Genomic DNA, 19,253 nt, shown 5'->3' on the forward strand with positions numbered 1-19,253 from the left:
CTCTTGCAGTGGCAGTCATTGATGATGCTACTCCTAGAGTAATCACTGTCCGAAATGTTGCGTAAACTGTACTGAAGGCGGAGTTTAAGACGCAAACATGGCCCCTGTCCATGGCTCTGGCCCTGCGTCGAAATCGGCGATCCAACGGAGCGGAGCGCGAAGCCTGGCAGTTTGTCTGAGCCCCTCCTCGTTTGGCCCGGAGCAACATCTATCATAGAATATATTGTTCAAACTTCCAAGCCGCGTAGCTTTCAGAAGAAAAGGAAAAGAAACAAAAAATAAATAAATAACGGTGCGTGTAACAATAAGTTGGCGCACGGCGGAAGAAATCGGGCGGAGTTTGGCTTTGGAGGGTCACGGTTTTACAGCACTTGTCCGATGCAAGCGAGTGATCGGCTCAAGGCGATCGAGCATCGTGTCACGGCGATTTCGGGGCGTAGAACGAGAAGAATAGGCTGTGCAATCGCAATGTATTGATCGGTGCATCAGTCATGTATATATAAATACAGAGAAGGGTCACAATCTCGACTATACAGATGAACTAGAAGATGGGTCCAATACACAATATACTGAGGCCGTGTTTGGTTCAGCTGTGGATTTCTAAAAGCAGCTGTGAAAAATCTGTTGTGGAAAAATAGCTGTGGAAAATCTGATGTGAAAAAGATGTAGGTTATTTGGCAAACCAGTTGATTCAGCTTTTTCAGATTTGGCCCCGCAGCGGAATCAGATTTTGGAAAGTATGTCCTGGGCTGCCACCGCTTTTGGTTCAGATTTTAACAGCGGATTTCTAGAATCGGATTCTGTTGGGTTCGTCCTTTGGTTCAGATTCTGCTGCGCGGCAGTGGAATCCGTCGATAAAAACTGAACCAAACAGGGCCTCGAACTCGGGGATTCCACGAGTAATGCTACACATACATAAGTTTACATGGGTTTTTATAAACAGATGGGTTGTGATTGGAGGTTAAGGGGAAGGAGGGGTCTTTATACTAGTGTCATGCATATGATACTAGTCTAAGTTATTACCTTTATAGCGTAAAGTAATATACTAGTAGTGTCATATGTAGATTTATGTAATGGCTTGCAGACTTATCTTATATTGGGAAGCGCTATGTTACAGTAATATATTGTCTTACCACTTCTTATTAACTACTCCCTCCGTCTCAAAATATAAGAACATTTTTAACACTAGCATAGTGTCAAAAATGTTCTTATACTCTGGGACAGAGGAAGTACATGTCACGTAAGCAAAGAAAATTTTAAAATATGCTATTTTACTAATTAAGCTACTCTCATTATGACTAGCCTTGGAAAAAATCTTAATCAATATGTAAATGCGAGTAACTCTTTGTAAGTGTAGCATTATTGAGGATTCCATTTTCGTATGTTATACGTTTGCCGTAAAAGCCCGTAACCAAACACACATGGTTCGGATCCTGGGTCGTGCTCCCGGCCGCCCGGAACCCGTACCGACACTTTTTACTCGCACACACATGGCCGGCGTGTGACAAGGAAACATGGAGCTTTGGCTGATTGAAGTGTGTGTCAGTGAATTGCGCCATGTGCGTGCTACCACCGCAGCCAGGTCAGGGATCAACTTTCTGTCAAACTTTGCCAGCCAACTATTACCATTATTATATCTCACTTCATCCATCACACTCGGCAGATTCCAGGCCACCTCCTGCTAGCTGCACTTGTTTCCTCCCCTGCCACCTCGTGAGGTCAACTTCATCGCCCAACCCTATTTTATCCGGCCCTGTTTAATTGAGGCTTCGATTTATTTCGAGCGTAAACATACGCCGGGTTTGAATCACGACGGACACTTAACGGGCGCATTGCTTGTCCGCGTCAGGCCCGCGTTGCAGGCGACCACCTATCTCTCACCCATCCACATTAATGCGCACGCGCAGACGGCCCCGCTTGTCATCTGCCCAGACAAACAGGCGCGATCCTTCTTAAATGGAAAAGCCGTGGATCGGTTGTCGTCCACACTTCCACTTCACCCCGCGGCTTCTTCGAAACTCGACAGCACCAAACCCTAGCCTTAAATTCGCCGGCCGGCCGCCTCGCAGCCATAGGCTTATGGAACCACGGCCACAAGGGAAAGCACGACCGCGAGGCCGGCTCCTTCTCGGGACGCCGTTGCGGCTCCGTGAAAGAGGAGAGCGCTTCACCGGAGCGGGACGCGTCGCCACGGGAGGAGGTGGTGCAGGAACCTGCCACGTTCCAGCCCGCCCGGCGCACCGCGGACTGCTGGCCCGCCTCTGGACGCCGTCGGAGTACGTCGACCTCGTCAGCGACAACGACGACACCGGCGGCCACTAAAGACGGCCACGGCCACGGCATCGACGGGCGCGGTAGGAGCGCGCGGGTGGTGTTTTTTATTTTGTTTTTATGTTAATTATAGCACTGGGGTTAAGTGAACCGTGAAATTGAGTCGTTTTGTGGCCGTGACCCATAACTTATGTTTTAAGTTTTTTTAACTACGTTTATCTACTTTTTATCACATCCAATACGGACATGATTTGGATGCGTCCACGTGTAGGACGCACCCATGACCCAACGGACAGAAATGGACATGGACGAATTCATTGCGGCCTCAAAGAAACAAAATCCAGTCAAACCGGACGTTCTTTTGGGGTTGTGCGGTGGAGTTGGCCTCACTCTGTTGAGTGATCCCGTCACGTGCCTCTCGATTCCTAATTGAAACATTTTTTTTGTTAATGAATATCTAAACCAACTCGGACAGTGCATATCAGTTTTTTTTAGTGTTGCGGCCAGGATTACTTTGTCACCACCACCAGTCACTGTTACTGTACATGCTAGTCCAGTATGCGGGCTGGATCACGCGCCACATGGGCACGATGCGTGCCGAGATGTTGAGCGGCTTGGAATTGTCGGGGCGATCGGCCGGTCCACGGCTACATCCTAGTACTCCATGCATTCAAGTACATACGTAGTACATTCATTGATCCTCCATCGATCACTCACTCAATCATCGACCGATACTGCATCGTCAATGGACCTTCTAGCGCACACAGACGGCGACGTCTACTACTACTACTACTTCAGGTTGCAGTCCAACAGCGGCGGTACGATTGCACGATGAAAATGGAACTGCTAATGCACGAGCTAGCAAATTGAGCCGTGCTCAGACGGTTAGGTAATTAGCGCTAGCATTTTTTTCAAGTTACTATTTCATTTCTTTCGACGATGCAAATGATACTGCCAATGCACGAGCCTAACTATTGTATAGTAATACTAATCGGTGAGTAGGATTAGCAATTGGTGCATATCAATGGCTCATATACGATGCCATTATCTCCAGTTAACCCTAGTACATAGCGTATGCGATGGGGCAACCAACCATCATCTAAATCAAAATTATTCCGCGATCTTTGCGCAAAACTGTTTGTTTATGCGCAAGGTGCCTTGACGGGGAGGAGATGCTCTGGGCCGGAACGTGCACACGGCGTCCCAAGCACACACACACACTGATGGTCCTGCACACTTCTCCAAACAGAAACAAAAAAAGAATAAGTCATGATGCAGATTTGTCGGCACGGACTTGTGATGCTTCCGAGGTAACATTAGTTTTTCTTTTTTGGAATTCAGGTAACATTAGCTTTACTTATCTGCCTTTTGTTACCTGTAAAAAAGATTAGTACTAACATGCTCCAGTCTTTGTAGAGTAAAATACGCCTACATTTTCTGGTTACAAAAATAATACTTTCCCCGCAAAAAAATGAAAAAGGAAACAGTACCCCAGATATTCGTCTCTGGTCTGCCCTTTTCACTCCCGGGGAGAAAAAAATATATTTTAGCCAAGCTTGGCCTGGCGTCGTCTCTGGTAGACGCCCCAGTTGACCACGGAAAGAGAGGACGTGCTGTCGTGTCACTAGCGCGTGTAGACGCGGCAACGGATGCCATGACGTTTTTTTTTTCAGCTTGTGCCGATTTCATGTGAGCTTCCCGTATCATATTCTATCCTTGCACCTACCAACTGACAATTTGACATATGACCCCGCCAAAAAGAAAACTAATACGATATATGAATGTGAACTTCCATATGATTTATTATTGGAGAAGAAACAGAAATCCTGCTGCTGAAAAATTAAGCAATATGATTAATTCCCGAATATATATTATGACAAATGCAACACATTACTAGATGAATTGAACCACAAGTAAAACAACATCATGTAAGTAACAACCATGATAAAATACCACTCCCTCCATCCTGTAATATAAGATTTTTTTGCAAGTTGTTTTAGCTTGCAAAACGATCTTATATTATAGGAGAAGAGAGATATATCATCCGTCAGTACGTATTGATCGTTTGTAGATGAAGTCGTCGTGACTGGTGGTGCTGAGACGATGTTGTTGACAATGACACTAGCAAAGATCGATCAAGGCAGACAAATAGCGGAAACATCGGTGTGAGGAGGAAGGTGACCCATGGTGAAGAACGCAAGCAATCGCTCGAAGCGCTTCTCAAAAACTTATCTCGCCCTCTTTTGATGCTAGCTCTCAACAACGAGAAGTTTTGGAGACCCGCTCTCCTATTCGTCGGCGCACGCACGCGCTCGGGTGGAGTAGGGTACGAGGACAGCACAACGGCGAGAAAAACACAAAAGCCCTAGTTCCATTTGATTTGGTGGTGAATGATAGGTCATATATATATAGGAGAACCGAATGGTTTCGTGTCGTGATCACGATGTAAATCGACTAACTTTCCAGCTAAAAAACTTGCCGCCCAAGAAACCAAAAAATAAACACTGAAAGGAAACCGTGCGGCTTGTAAGGTCACAGTCCAAATTTCTACGGACCATTCACGCACATATAACACGACCGTGCCGTTCTTCTCAACGAGATGGTGGGTGGGGGATCCCCGATTGCTGTGACGAGTGGCGGAGGTCAAGGCCGGGGCGGCGTCCCCGGATCTCATCATGGCGGGAGCGGCGGCCGTTGTGGTCGCAGGAGCGGAGCTCGGTCAGGCCTAGAGGGCCATGATCTACTGTTTGTGACGCTCATCGGTAAGCACGGTGTATCTCGTCGATAGGCAGAACCCCTTTGTCTTGTCCGTCAGCACTCGAATGCAATACAAATGCAAAATGCTCATGTACACAAACATAAACTCAACTTTATGAACAAACACACACAGCCTATCCCGAGGAGCGCCTTTGAGATTCGTAGTCAGTACAAAGGTCTTAGAATGCCAAAGTCACCGAGTGCACATTCATAGTCGACGGGACGTCTTCTCTAAACGGATGAAGATCGCCCATCGGTGACAAGTTTAGAACTTGAACCTGCCTGGCGGGTTTCATCAAGGAAGTTAACCGTCCCAGGTAGGAGTACGTTGAATACACGTTGTCGTCACACTTCCACGTAGGGCCCCGCGGCTTAATTAGTCCCCCTGTACCCCCTGGCCGCGACGTAAACCGAACAATCACGTACCACGCGGAGCAACAAAACCGCCAGCGCATACGCTTGGCACGAAGAATTGACTTGCGTCCAAAATCAAAATGTTCCATCATCTATAGACATGCAAGAGAAAATCGATAAAATTTGTTGGGACGGCCGAACATTCGAGAAATGTGGCGTGCAAGTCGGGCATTGTTGGGCTGCTCCAAACTACGTACTGGTTTCTACAGTTCCATGTCTGAATTCTCTCCCTCCAGTTCGGCAGCCAAACTGATGACCGTCCTTGTGCGGCCGACAAGCCATTGCCAGTCAACAAGTGCAGTGCCGATCACACCTTCGCGCCGACTGTAGAAAAACGCGCAACGATCCGCCGCGACGTGGAGACGACGAGGGAGGCGCACGCACGTCGCGCCGGAACAAGTCGCCATTAACAGCGGCGTGGCGAATCGATGAGCGAGTTGGACCAAGACGGAATCCTTTGGGCCATTTTCTGCTGGAATGGATGTGGCAACAACCGCTCCATCGATCTCCATCCACATACAGTATACGACGTACGCCACACACGGGCGCGTCGATACGCATCGATCGCTCCATTGCAGCATCGCTGGTTACCGGTAGCACTACTAGTATTTTGGACTTTTGGACGATCTTCTTGCACGTCCTGGCTATCTGTACTGGCCACACAAACTCAGTGACTCGCAAAGAAATTTCCTTGATTCTGTTTCCGCTGCTTGTAAATCAGCCCAGGAGCCCTTGTCCGTTGGAATGAATACTTGTCACAGAAGACGCAGTATATAATTAAGAGGCAGAATGATGATGGCATTTAAGCAGCAGTGTTAGGAAGGAAGCCTGCCTCTTTGCTGCTGGAAGGAACTGACCACTTGGCCGACTGAAGGAAGGAATCATCGGCCGATGGCGACTGCTATCTGCCCGCTGAGAAACACCATTAGTAAATGCATGCATGCACGCAGAAGCCCCAGCATTACTACTAGTTCAATCCATTAGTGGTGGTACGTGTGGTCCGTAGTAGATGGAGAGCATTAACACTGCTGATCTTGGCAGCGGCAGTGATTAACACTCCCGGGTAATCAGTGACCGCATGTGTGTTGCGTAAGCCGCACTGAAGGTGGGAACAAGGCCCCCGATTCGTGCCGTGCGGTGCGATGCACGGACGGGGACCCATGCCGGTCGGGAATTTCTTTGCGGGCGGACAGGCACGCGAAGCAGGTCGCGGAAGGGGGCATCCGAGTTTGTCCTCTGAACGCCGCTCGCTCGCTCGCTCACTTTACCGGTCGTAACGCAGATCCCACGTTGGCAGTAGTAGTCTGCATCGACAGGGCAAATATTTCGTCATCCCACGTTGGCAGTCCCGTCCTTCCGTTACTTGGTCAGCCATCTCTCCACCCTTCACGGGAACACAGAACAACGCGTACTACTCGTACTCCTACTAACAGTACAGCTTGATTGAAACGGGGAGGGGAGAAAGCCACGCAGTTTTTTTATATTGATTTTCTTTGTGGCAAACAAAGCCACGAGTTACGGAGGGATTACTGGAGAAAGAAAAGCCGGCCCGCGTTGCCTTGCCTTGCCATGCCTCGCTCGCCCGTCTCTTCTTCTTCTCCTCGCTTTCGCACGCTCAGCTTGCTCCATATTTAGTGTACCACTGAATCTGCTGCTATTTAGTGTACAACTACTGCTAGCTCACGAGTTACGGTTAGTTAAGTAGTATAAGTAAACGCAACGCGTCGCTCGCCCCACACCCGGTGCCGCTGTTTGCTCCGGCGCTGCCTGTAAGCATGTGAGGTCAGCTCAGGCTCTCTCTCGCTCGCTAGCCCAGAGTTATATACGCGCCGCGCCCCTGCTCCGCTCCGCTCACCCTCCACCTCGACACCTCTCTCTCTCTCTCTCCCTCGCGAGCAGAGAGTCAGACACAGCCCAACCGAGCAAGGAGAGCAGAGCGGCGGCGGGCATGGAGGGCGGCAAGGCGGCGGCCTACGCCCACCACCACGACACCGCCAGGCTGCTCAAGGCCTTCAGCCGCACCGTCGAGCCGCGCAACTTCGGCATCGGCCTCGTCGCCGGATTCCTCCTCGTCACCTGCGCATACTTCTCCACCGCCAAGTTCGACGCCATCCACATCGCGCCCCTCGGTAAGCCAACCCCCTCCCCCTCTCCTCCCTCCGCGCATCTGCATTCGCTTCCCGCTACCTCTACCCCCCTTGTCCCCCGCGGCTCTGACGGACCAATCTCGACGTGTCTGTGTGCAGTCAGCCCCTTGGAGACCCGGATTGGCTCGCCGGCGACCGCCGCCGCCGCCGGCTCCAAGACCCAATTAGGTGCTTAACCCACCCCCCGCGCCAACATTTCGGCCGAATCTGTCTTGCCAATCGACAAGTTTGACTGACGGCCTGTCTGTTCCTCCCCTCTTCTTTTCTTCAGATTTGGGCGTGCCGGGGCAGGACGCGGCATTATCCGGGGAGGGGAGCAAGGCCGAGGTGCTGGACACGGACGGCGACGACCACACGACCACCTCCCCCTCCTCCTCTTCAGCGCAAGGTAAACAACAAAGCATTTGCTTATTACACTGTCTATGTATGCGTCAGGCGGTCCGGCCATGGCCATGGCTAGAGGCCACGAGCTGCCGCGGCCGCCGCCCGCCGCTACTTGGCTGCTTCTACCGGCTCGCACGCAACGTCCATCCAGGCAATCCGGTGACAAAGACTGGTGTATTTTTTTTAATCTCCCCGTTCCTTTTCGCTTTAGATTTGGTCCACGATGCGTCGCTGGCGGACACGAAGAAAGATGACACCTTTGCGAGGGACGGCGATGCTGCGGCCGTGGAGGCCGCCAAGGACGATGACGCCGCCGGCGCTCTTCTCCCTCCCCTGTCGGCAAACGGCACGCAAGAGGAACAAGGTCAGTGAGGATCCAATCGACCAACCACTTAGTTAGTAGATAAGATGCGGCTTCGCATAATTGTTTTGTTCTTGGGGGAAAAGGGAGTTAGTAGTTGTTGGATTTGACAAGCCGAGCTTTGCGGTGTTCGGTTGGTCAGGTGTTCTTGAGGACCAGGAGCTGCTAGTGCAGGATGCCATTGCCGCTGCTAATTCACCAAACAAGAGCTCCAGCAATGGCGGCTCACAGTCCGTGGTTCAATCCGACCCGGCGACGATTCCTGCTCCAGTCCAGCAGACTCCTACCGTTCCAGTTCCAGAGGCTCCCAAGCAGGAGGCGGCCAAGGCTCCTCCACCCCAGCAGATTCCCCTCACTCCAGAGGCTGTCAAGCAGCAGCCAGGTACTCATCTCATCTCATCTCACCTACTACTAGTAATTCTTCTTCCATTTTCATGGTAAAAAATGAACACCTCAAGCACTTGAACTTGTTCTACTAGTTTGAGCAATCAATCACTCGTCCTGCTGCGAAATGCAGACACATTTCTTTTTATCTTTTGCAGCTCCACTTCCCTGTCCCAAAGAAACAATGTCCTTGCTACACTGGTCCACTCCTCTGCTTTTACCCATTGCGTCCTCTTCTCCAGCTTTCTTTCTTGAGAGGAGAGCAATGTGGCAATGCCTCATCCCGTCCTCCTATCTGACGACGGGAAAGCCCCATTTTCTAGACCCCTCCTTTGCTTTGATCATTTCATTTCGTGGACTAGTGTAGTAGTGCTTGGTCCTACACGAACTCAATAATGTTCTTGTCTGCCAAGCTCTCGCAAGAAAAGATTTTCTTTGGCCGCTGCTTCACTTTTCCGTGCCAATCATTTTTCTGATCATTCATGGGCAACTACTAACTGAAGATCAACGTGTTTTTGGTGCGTGGAATTATTATTCAGGTTCGGAGGAGGCGGCGACGGCGCCCCGGCGGGAGTGGAAGCCGCTGTGCGACCTGACGTCGAACCGGCGCATCGACTGGTGCGAGCTGGACGGCGACGTGCGCGTCCACGGCGCCAAGGCCACGGTCACCCTGGTCGGCGCGCCGCAGGCCGAGGAGTGGCGCATCAGGCCGTACCCGCGCAAGGTCGACCCCAACGCCATGCGCCACGTCACCAACATCACCGTGCGCTCCACCACGACTCTCCCCGGCGCCGGCGAGGACGACGAGTGCGCGATCAGGCACTCGGTGCCGGCGCTGCTCTTCTCGGACCGCGGGTACACGGGCAACTACTTCCACGCCTACACCGACGTCATCCTGCCGCTCTTCCTCACGGCCAAGCAGTACGGCGGGGAGGTGCAGTTCCTCGTCTCCGACCTGCAGATGTGGTGGGTCGGCAAGTTCCTCCCCGTCTTCAAGAGCCTCTCCAACTACGACCTCGTCGACCTCGCCGCCGACAACCGCACCCGCTGCTTCCGCCACGTCCAGGTGGGGCTCACCTGCCACGCCGACTTCAGCATCGACCCGCTGCGCGCCCCCAACGGCTACTCCATGGTCGACTTCACCAAGCACATGCGCGGCGTCTACGGCCTCCCCCGCGGCCTCGCCGTGCCGGTCACCGGCGCCAGGCCGCGGCTTCTCCTAATCGCGCGCGCCAGCACGCGACGGTTCGTGAACGCCGCCGACATCGTGCGCGCGGCCCAGAAGGTGGGGTTCGAGGTGGTGGTGTCGGAGGGCACGCACGAGGTGGCGCCCTTCGCGGAGCTGGCCAACACCTGCGACGCCATGGTGGGCGTGCACGGCGCCGGGCTGACCAACATGGTGTTCCTGCCCACGGGCGGGGTGGTGATCCAGGTGGTGCCGCTGGGCGGGCTGGAGTTCGTGGCCGGCTACTTCCGCACGCCGTCCAGGGACATGGGTTTGAAGTACCTCGAGTACCGGATCGCGCCGGCGGAGAGCACGCTGACGGAGCAGTACCCGGCGGACCACCCGATATTCACGGACCCCGACGGCGTGAAGAGCAAGGGGTGGGAGTCGCTGAAGCAGGTGTACCTGGACAAGCAGGACGTCCGGCTGGACCTCAAGAGGTTCCGGCCGCTGCTCAAGAAGGCCATCGCGCACATCAGAGCAAACAAGCTCCAGTGAATCCATCCGTCAATTGGATCGCTTCTTCTTTAACAAATTTTCTTGTTCCACTAGTTATGATGATATACCAGTAGCAGTATGTATCTATATCTATATACGGCAGTGTATGTAGCAGTGTAGCAGATGAGATGACATGAGATTTGATCGGCCGACAAAGTGAAAATTGTATGATATGGCAGGCATGGCGATCAGGTGTTTGTAGATGAGATGGTCAAGAGTTGCAGAAAACTGTACTAGTACAAAGGTGTTAGATGATGGACGGTTCTTTCAGAGGCATTCAGAAGCTCTCATCCATATACATTTTGACATTAGGAGCAACAGAAATTTTTTCTTTTGGTCTCGAGGTGACACGATCCGTCTCAGGCTAGTTTCCGTTGCCGCTTCTACTACACGCTTGCGACAGGACACCACGTCTTCTTGATTGGTCAACTATGGCGTGTTCTACACAAGATGCCAAACTTGGACTGGTTTTTGTTGTCGTTGTTGTTGTTGTTTTCTTGGGAGGGAGGAAAAAAGGTCAATCGGCGACGAATCTCTCCCCCTTTATCTATCTCTGGGGTAGAGCTCTTTAATAGCAGTACGTTTTATCCAAGAGCGTGTGACTTTGGAGTATTTTACCAAGATTCTTTGTACATACAGGTAAAAATGCAGATAAGTAAAGCCTATTGTACTTTGGAGTACCTCGGAGGCATCACCGGTCCGTGCCGACAAATCTGCACATCATTCACATTTTTATTTCAGCAGCCTGCTGTGTATGCAATGTACGACGTGTGAGAGCATGGCTCGTCGGTTCCATGATGGTGGATTAAATTAGCAGAGTCAAATGATGGTTAGCCGCCCCATCACAAGCGCCCAGTACGGCTAACTGAAGAATAGTGCTTACTACTAACATTCTGCCATTATTAGTAGCATAAGTATACTCTCGTGTACGTACGTACTAGTACTTCCTCTTCCGTTTTCCCTCTCCTCCTCGACGACGTTTGGCACATGTATTTTCTTTTTTCTTGTGATTCTGATGCCTCCGTGCTGCGGACGGGTGCTTCTGACTGCACGGATGGCTCCATGATTGATTCATCAGGCTGTAGTGTTGGATCCGGAGGATCACCGACGCCGCGACGATGCCGGCCGGGGATCTCTCTCTCTCTCTCTCTCTCTCTCTCTCTCCATGTGCCCCCATGGCTCGTGACGTCGATCCAATCGGGTTTTAGACATTGGACTGCATCATGGCACGGATGATGACCGACCGAGCACACCGTCACCTCCTTCCGTCCCTCCGTGCACTGCACCGCACCGCACCGCACGGCGCGAGCCAAGGGCCGTGTTTCCACCTTGATTGCAGCTTATTACGCAACGCACATGCTGTCAGTGATTACTCTACTGACAGCACTACTCGGGGGATTAATCACTGCCGCCGCAACTATCTGCGGTGTAAAAATGCTCTGCTTCTACTGCCACAAATGATCTAGTACTGCCAATGACAAATGCGGCATTAATATCATTAGATTTATCCTGAAATATAATCTAGAGTAGATATATTTGTCGGCTATTCTCTGCAGATATTGATGTTTTTCATGCATTTTTTATCAAGCTTTTATCAAGTTTGATTTTATATAACCATGCGTATCAGTATTCCCAAGAAAAAAATACTGATACGCAAAGTAAAAAAACGAAACGGTTTTGAGAGCATCTACAACTTTTTGTTAAGGATATTAAAAGAACATCTGCAGTTAGACTTAGCAAATCCAACTCTCAGTACATCCAAGGACCAGCCCGTCAGGCTGGGCATTTGAGGCCCGTTTGAACCCGTCTGAGTCGTCTTTTTTGCCTGGTCACTAATTAGGCCGTCTGTCTGAGCGTTTGAGATGGGTTTGAGGCGTCCGGTTGTAGATGCTTTAAGTAGTACGGGATTGAACTGGATTGAGTACGTGCATGCATTAACTTGTGTTTCTCGGCGGGCAGGTAGCAGTCGCCGTCGGCCTATTCCTTCATTACTTTGGCCAAGTGGTGAGTTCCTAATCCTCATCATTCTGCCTTAACTATTGTGCGTATGTGACAAGTACTCCCTCTGTCCCATAATATAAAAACGTTTTTGACACTAGTTTAGTGTTAAAAACGTTCTTATATTATGGGACGGAGTGAGTAATTCCTAGTACTGGCCATCGTCGGAAGCAGAAAACCCTATGTCTGCATCTGATCCGTGGTGAGATACTGTAGCAACAAACCGTTTTTCCACCAAAACCTTTCGCAGATGTTTTCAGCAACTTGCCGAAAGTTTCTTTGTGAGTGTGAATGTGGTGCGTGGCTAGCTGCACCGATCGAGAACAGGCGAATGCAATCAATGAGTACTGCATGCATATCTGAAGAGCAGTACGTACGTACATTAGACGGCCACTCCACCGCTCCTGGCCGGCCCGGCTGCTAACTGCATTTTCCATACTACCATTTTTGGGATCGACAGACAGACACGGGCATACGCCTAGGTAGAGCCGGCCGGACGTTGCTGGATGTATGGACGGACGGAGATGAGAATGAGATGAGATGGGTGTGGGTAGGGCAGGTGCCTACCAAGCCAAGCCAGGGCGGGCAAGATCATCGCCCAAAATGCTATCCGTAACGAACGATGATGCAATCAGGGAAGCGATCGATGCGTCCGTCCTGGTGTGGCGTCCGTGTATGTGGATGGAGATCGACGGATCGATGTGGTGGCTGTTGCAACATCCATTCCAGCAGAAAATGGCCCAAAGAATCATGTCTTGGTCGCACTTGTGCATCAACGCCGCTGACGCTGTTAATGGCGACGTACGGCCGTCCTTGTTCCGGCGCGACGCACGCCTCCTCGCCCTCTCCACGTCGCCGTAGCCCGCCGCGCCGGTGGACTATCAATTTTTCTACTGTCGGCGCGACGGTGTGAATCGTGTGATTGGCACTGCACTGCACTGGTTGGCCGGCGCGTCGGCAAGAGAGACAGTCATCAGCTTGGCTGCCAAATTGGAGGGAGAAGATTCAAACATGAGACGCGGTGATCAACACGACATGAATTAACTCTAGTTGAGAGCGGCCCAACAACGCCCGACCCGCGTGCCACATTTTGGACGGAGACGGAAAGACATGTGTGTGTATGTGTGTGTCTCAACTCTGAACGCGCACAATTTTCCTTGTCCTGCTTCCTACTCTCTCCGTGCTATAATATAAGAGCATTTTTCTACAACACACCCTTATATTATGAGACCGATGGTAGCTGCCAACAACTCTGATCGACAGGACTGCTCGATTTTCCCCGAATCTTAATGGGTTTTTCATCCTTCTCATTTGAAGGAGGCGATAACCTTTCATGCTTTCATACACAGTTGTACTCTTATACTAACTGGAAAATATCTCAAAGAAATAGAGAGAATTCCTTATTTAACACTGGCTTAAAACTTTTTGCCCTATTTGACACTCGAAATCTTGTTCTTCCTTATCTAACACCAATTCTAAATTTGTTCCCTTTGTAACACTTCCGTCCATTTTGACTACTAACGGTGTTAAAGGGAACCTGAAAAGACGATCTTACCCCTCATGCAACTTGTGACAAAATTCAAATAGCATGACCTGCTAACAGGTCACAATTTACACTATCCTACCACAAACATTGTTCCTTAACTGAAGCATATAACAGACTAATTCAAAGAGAGTTTTGATCTAGATTTTCACAGGGAAGTAAGAAAAATCTTTATAGAGAAATAATAAGCATTTTCACAGAGAACTCATAAACATTTTCACAGATAAAAAAAATGCATGAATAACCTGCAATGTGAACAATAGTGCATCAGCATTAGAGTTAAACCAGATCAATAACAGAGTAAATGATTTTTTTCAGATCCATAGCATTTTCAGAGAAATAAAGCATCACATAACAGACTAAGCCCTTTCCTGAGAGGAGGAAGAGGAGGGCGCAGACTTGTCTTCGTGAGGCTAGCACTGGTCGGTGAAGGTCCAGCGTACGGAGCTGTCAGTGGCCGCAGCAACGGGGAAGGCATGCAGCGGATGGAGTCAGGGGATCAGGGATATGTTCACTGGCGTTGGCAGGGACTCGAGCCCGCTGCAGCCGAGACACCGCCACCTGCCGAAGTCGCGCTCTGGCCCGACCCCTCCGCAGCCCCACCGTCGCCATCGCTCACCAACGCCGGATCCGCAACAGCGCCGAGGTCGGACCCCTTCGCAGTCGCGCTCTGTCCGTCCTCCGCAGCGCCGTTCCCACCCGCAGCACTGCCGGCATCCATTACCCAGAGTCGCCGTCGCCGTCACCGCCGCCTATAGGACTAGGAAGTTCGCCGCCGCCGCTGGGGTTGGGAGAAGGGGATGAGAGGCGCGGGTCGGGAGAGAGGAGAGATGGTCGGTTCGGTCCATCTTTTTTTTTTCCTTTTTCTCATGCTTATTATTACGGGCAGGGGCAATTTCGTCCAGCTACAGAAAACTGACATCACTCCATGCATCTTTTAACGGTGTAGGCTAACAGAACTAAACGGAAGTGTTAGAAAGGGAAGAAAATTTACACTTGGGTGTTAGATAAGGAAGAAAAAAAAATTCAATGTTAAATAAGGAAACAATATTTAAAAGAGTGTTATATAAGGAAACCCAGCTAAAACGACCTTGGAAGCCAAATGGGAAAGATGAGAACGTGCGTTGGGTCAATAACCTAAATGCTATACAAATAAAACGGAACCGCATTCAATCAATTAATCAATCAATGTGTTGATCGACGTGTCAGTTTAGCCTAATGCATTAGCATTACTAGCAGTAGTACCATTTGCATCGCCGCATAGCACAACAAGTAAAACTAGAACTAGCAAGCATCATCCAAGTTTTCAGGAAGAGACGACCCTCGGGCCAAAAAAGCGACATGAACATGATGCTCGCAAGCAGTGCACCGGGGCACAGAATGAGCAAGTCAAGTTCGGGAAGAATTTCTCGCAAAAAAAAAGTTCAATGAACTCAGTGGGCCAAGTAAAAGTGGATCTTGTGCAGCGTGTGAGTAAGTGGCCTGGGGCCCAGGTGTCGACGTTGGGAAAAATATCCAGTGACACCAGCCCAGATGCTCTTGACCAATAAAAGTTACGAGAATTCTCAAAAAATGAGCCTACATGCTCCCATCGGGAATCCGCATATCGCGGGGGGTAACGAGGAAACGCGCACCGCTGGGTACAACGACGTTGTATGGACCAAACCGTTTTACGGATCGGCTGTGTTTTTCTATCACTGATTTTGGGAATTGCTTCTGTTTTTATTTCTATATTTATTTTTAAAATTCATGACATTTTTGAATTCACGTATTTTTATTTTTGAATATATTTTTAAAATTTGGAACATTTTTAAATTCCAGTTTTGTTTTGAATTCATGAGTATTTTTCAAAAGGCAGAACCTTTTCTATTCTGTGAACATTTTTTGAAATTCAGATCATTTTTGTAACATTAAGAACATTTTTAAAATTCACGAATATTTTCTGAAATCAGAAGCTTTTTTTCAAATCCAGTAATATTTTTCAAATTCATGTTTTCTTTTCTACAAATCATAAACATTTTTTAAATTTGTGAACATTTTTTCTATTTCCGTACATTTTTTGAAATTCATGAGCATTTTTTGAATTTCAGTAAAATAAGAAAAATTGAAAGGGAGAAAGAATAAAACAAAAAACAGAAAAGGTGCGAAAGAATAAAACAAAAAAGGAAAAGAAACGAAAGAGAAAAAGGGAACAAAAAAATAGGTGCCCCGTGCCCTGCCTTGGGCCGGCCAAAACCTCACGAGGGGAGTGCATTTGTGCGCCCATCACCGCCTTATGGTCAAATAGGTGTACTCTGCTCTCATACAACCAATTACAAGTTCCTCAAAAAAAAACCAATTACAAAAAAATTAACTAAAAGACCAATTAAAATAAATTTATCAAAAAAATGTTGTGGAATATCATGAGTGTTCTCTAGACATGTGTCTAAAACCCCTAAAACTTCCAAATCGAAATACGGATGGAGAAGCAAAAAAGAGAAATTCAAATGTGAATAGTGTCATTTTTACATTTGTCGTCTTTTAACACTATTCATCATGGATCTGACTTTCTTTTTTATCAATGTTTATTTGAAGTATGGATCTGAGTTTTCTAGCCTTTGTGGCCACATGTGTTGTGAACATTCACGATTTCTTTAAGTTTTTTGAAACATTTAAATTTGAACTTTTCAAATTGGTAGCATGCGAGAATGCAATAGTTGGCATAACCTGATATTTTCCCGCCGGCGTTGTTATAAGCCGAGTGAGTGAGTGGGCAGAGGCCCAGGTATCGGTAATAGGATTCCCCGCATACCGCGGGGAATAGGATTCCCGATGGGAGCATGTGGGTAGGTGCTGCGGGGAATAGGATTCCCGATGGGAGCATGTGGGCAGAGGCCCAGGTACCAGCCCACATGCTCCCATCGGGAATCCTATTCCCCGCGGTATGCGGGGATAATGAGGAAATACGCACCTCTGAGAGCAGCTATGTTGCATGTGCCAACCCATTCCACAAGATCGACTGTATTTTTCTATCACCAGTTTGGGGAAATTCTTTTGGGTTTCATCATTTTTTACTTTATTTTTTATTTTTTAAATTTGTTGACATTTTCTGAATTCATGAAAATAATTTTTTGAACATCTTCTCTGAATTTTGGAAAAATTTAAATACAGGAAGAAATTTTTAATTCATGAATATTTTCTGAAATCCAGGAACAATTTTCCTATTGGTGAACATTTTTAAATATTATGAATATTTTTTGCTATTCAGAACCTTTTTCAAGTCTGTGAGCATTTTTTAAAATTCAGGAACATTTTTCAAAATTGGGAATATTTTCAAATTTAGGAATTTTTTTGTATTTGCTAACATTGATTCGAATTATTGAGCATTTTTTGAATTTGTTAAAAGAACTAAAAGAGAGGGGCGAAGGAATAAAACATAAAAAAGAAAAAGAAACGAAAGAAAAAGGCAACAAAAAGAATGCCCCGCTTTGGGGCGGCCTAAACCGCGTTATGCGCCCAATAGGAGCACTCTGCTCCCATACAAACACTTAACAAAAATCTAATAATCTCTACACCAAAAAGGGGGGGGGGGGTGTTCACACGTTTCATTAATATGTTTGTGACAATTAAAAGAAGTGTATACAGCGTAAAAATTGTTTCGTGCCATTAAAATGTTCAACGTGTATTTTTAATTGTTTAACATGTATTTGTAAAAAGGGCATCATGTATTTTTAATTGTTTAACATGTATTTGTCAAAAGGGCATCATGTATTTAGAAAATGTTCAACATGTATCAAGAAAATGTTCCACATGTACACTGAAAATGTACAATGTGTATTGGAAAAGGTAAACTTGTGTTTGCAAATAAACAAAGAAAACCGGTGAAGGAACACAGAAAATGAAAAAAGAGAAGAAAAAAAATTCAATGTAGAAGCTTGTAAAACCGTACCAAAACTGGCCACTAAAGCTTCATAAAACTGAGCTGTCGAGCGAGCGAGCCTTGTAACGACCAAGTGAGTGAGCGTGCACGCGTTTGATGGACCGACCCACTTGCTACATCGCTGAAGGCAAGAGTTATATCCGCCTCACACTAGGGGAGATATAGCTCCCACGTAACGGTGAGGCCCCTTTCGAACCCGTCTTCTTAAAAAATTTGGACTGAAAAAACTGAAACACAAGAAGGAAAATAACATACTTATATTATATCCTTGAGGGAAAACTAACTATGGACCTAAATTTCAAATGTGAGGTGTGGCGCGGAAATGTACTCAAACATGAAGAATGGCACATAAATGAATTGTAAAGATTTAGAGCAAAGTAATCTTGGCTCGAATAAGCAGTCATATCGAATTGCATGGTCCACCCAAAACAAACACTAATCATCGAGTTTTGGGCTAACTACCACAGACTCCCTCTTTTCAGGTTCGTATGCCAACTACCCCCATACCCTAGTTCTCCGCCCCTCGTAGGAAAGAAGAAGAAGAAGAAGAAGAAGAAGAAGAAGAAGCAATAATCGGCGGTAACAAGAGTGACGTCATCCTAGATGGGAATTGCGAACCCGGCTAGGTGTGGCTTGTTGCTTGCGGTTGGCTGTGCTCCTCGGCTAGGCATCGACATCATGTCGTGTGGGCTCTAGTTTTGACGAGTGGGATTGGTCAGGGATGGTGCCCCTTGCGTAAATGTGCGACACTCCTGGCGAAAGCTCTGGCCAGCTTTTGTTAGCGTCGATGAACGATCGGGTGCCGTTGTTCCTCCATGGCGGCGTCACCGAGCAGCTTTGGCGCTTCTTCCGGTCGCGAGGTCTCTTGTCTTTGTGAAAATAGATATTCGACTTATCAAATCGAAGATGTCGATGCCCTCCATCAGACGAGGAAAGTCGCTCCTTTCTCTGAAGCATCATTTCGAAGACGAGACCGATTGGAGTGCATTTGTTTGTGGGAAGACCGATGGATAGATGACGTTGGAGGGCTCACATTTGACGTCATTCGACAAAGGAGATGCCGGATTCCGCTCCTCTCATCGGATCCGACTTGTCTTATCTGTGTAGCGGGGATCGGCGAGCTCGATCCCGACGGCTAAGCTTCCGATGCAGCAGATGAAGCTTTGCTCTGCCCGACGACACCTTCAGATCGGTGAAACAAGAGTCGTCGGGTCATGAGTGCGATGGATGATGACGATGATGGCCCGGTCCGGGTCACGAGGGCCACGACATAGCTACAGACAAGGAAATGGGCAGCAAAGTTGACCACGTTTGCACAAGAAGCCAGATGGCGATCCAAAGCGCCAATTGTC

General features: G+C 48.5%; 1 protein-coding gene across 1 annotated transcript; it reads left to right on the forward strand.

Moving 5' to 3' along the window:
- The first annotated feature begins 7,146 nt into the window (after positions 1-7,146).
- LOC125542349 (beta-1,2-xylosyltransferase XYXT1) lies at positions 7,147-10,717 on the forward strand. The gene is made up of 6 exons (XM_048705352.2): positions 7,147-7,571; positions 7,689-7,757; positions 7,861-7,977; positions 8,185-8,337; positions 8,477-8,716; positions 9,258-10,717. The coding sequence occupies exons 1-6, from the start codon at positions 7,391-7,393 to the stop codon at positions 10,439-10,441; spliced, it is 1,944 nt and encodes a 647-aa protein (XP_048561309.1). The 5' UTR covers positions 7,147-7,390; the 3' UTR covers positions 10,442-10,717.
- The last annotated feature ends 8,536 nt before the right edge of the window (positions 10,718-19,253 follow it).

The sequence above is a fragment of the Triticum urartu genome, chromosome 3A, assembly GCF_056163025.1.
Source record: "Triticum urartu cultivar PI428250 chromosome 3A, HENAU_Tu73, whole genome shotgun sequence".
NCBI classification, from domain to species: Eukaryota; Viridiplantae; Streptophyta; class Magnoliopsida; order Poales; family Poaceae; genus Triticum; species Triticum urartu.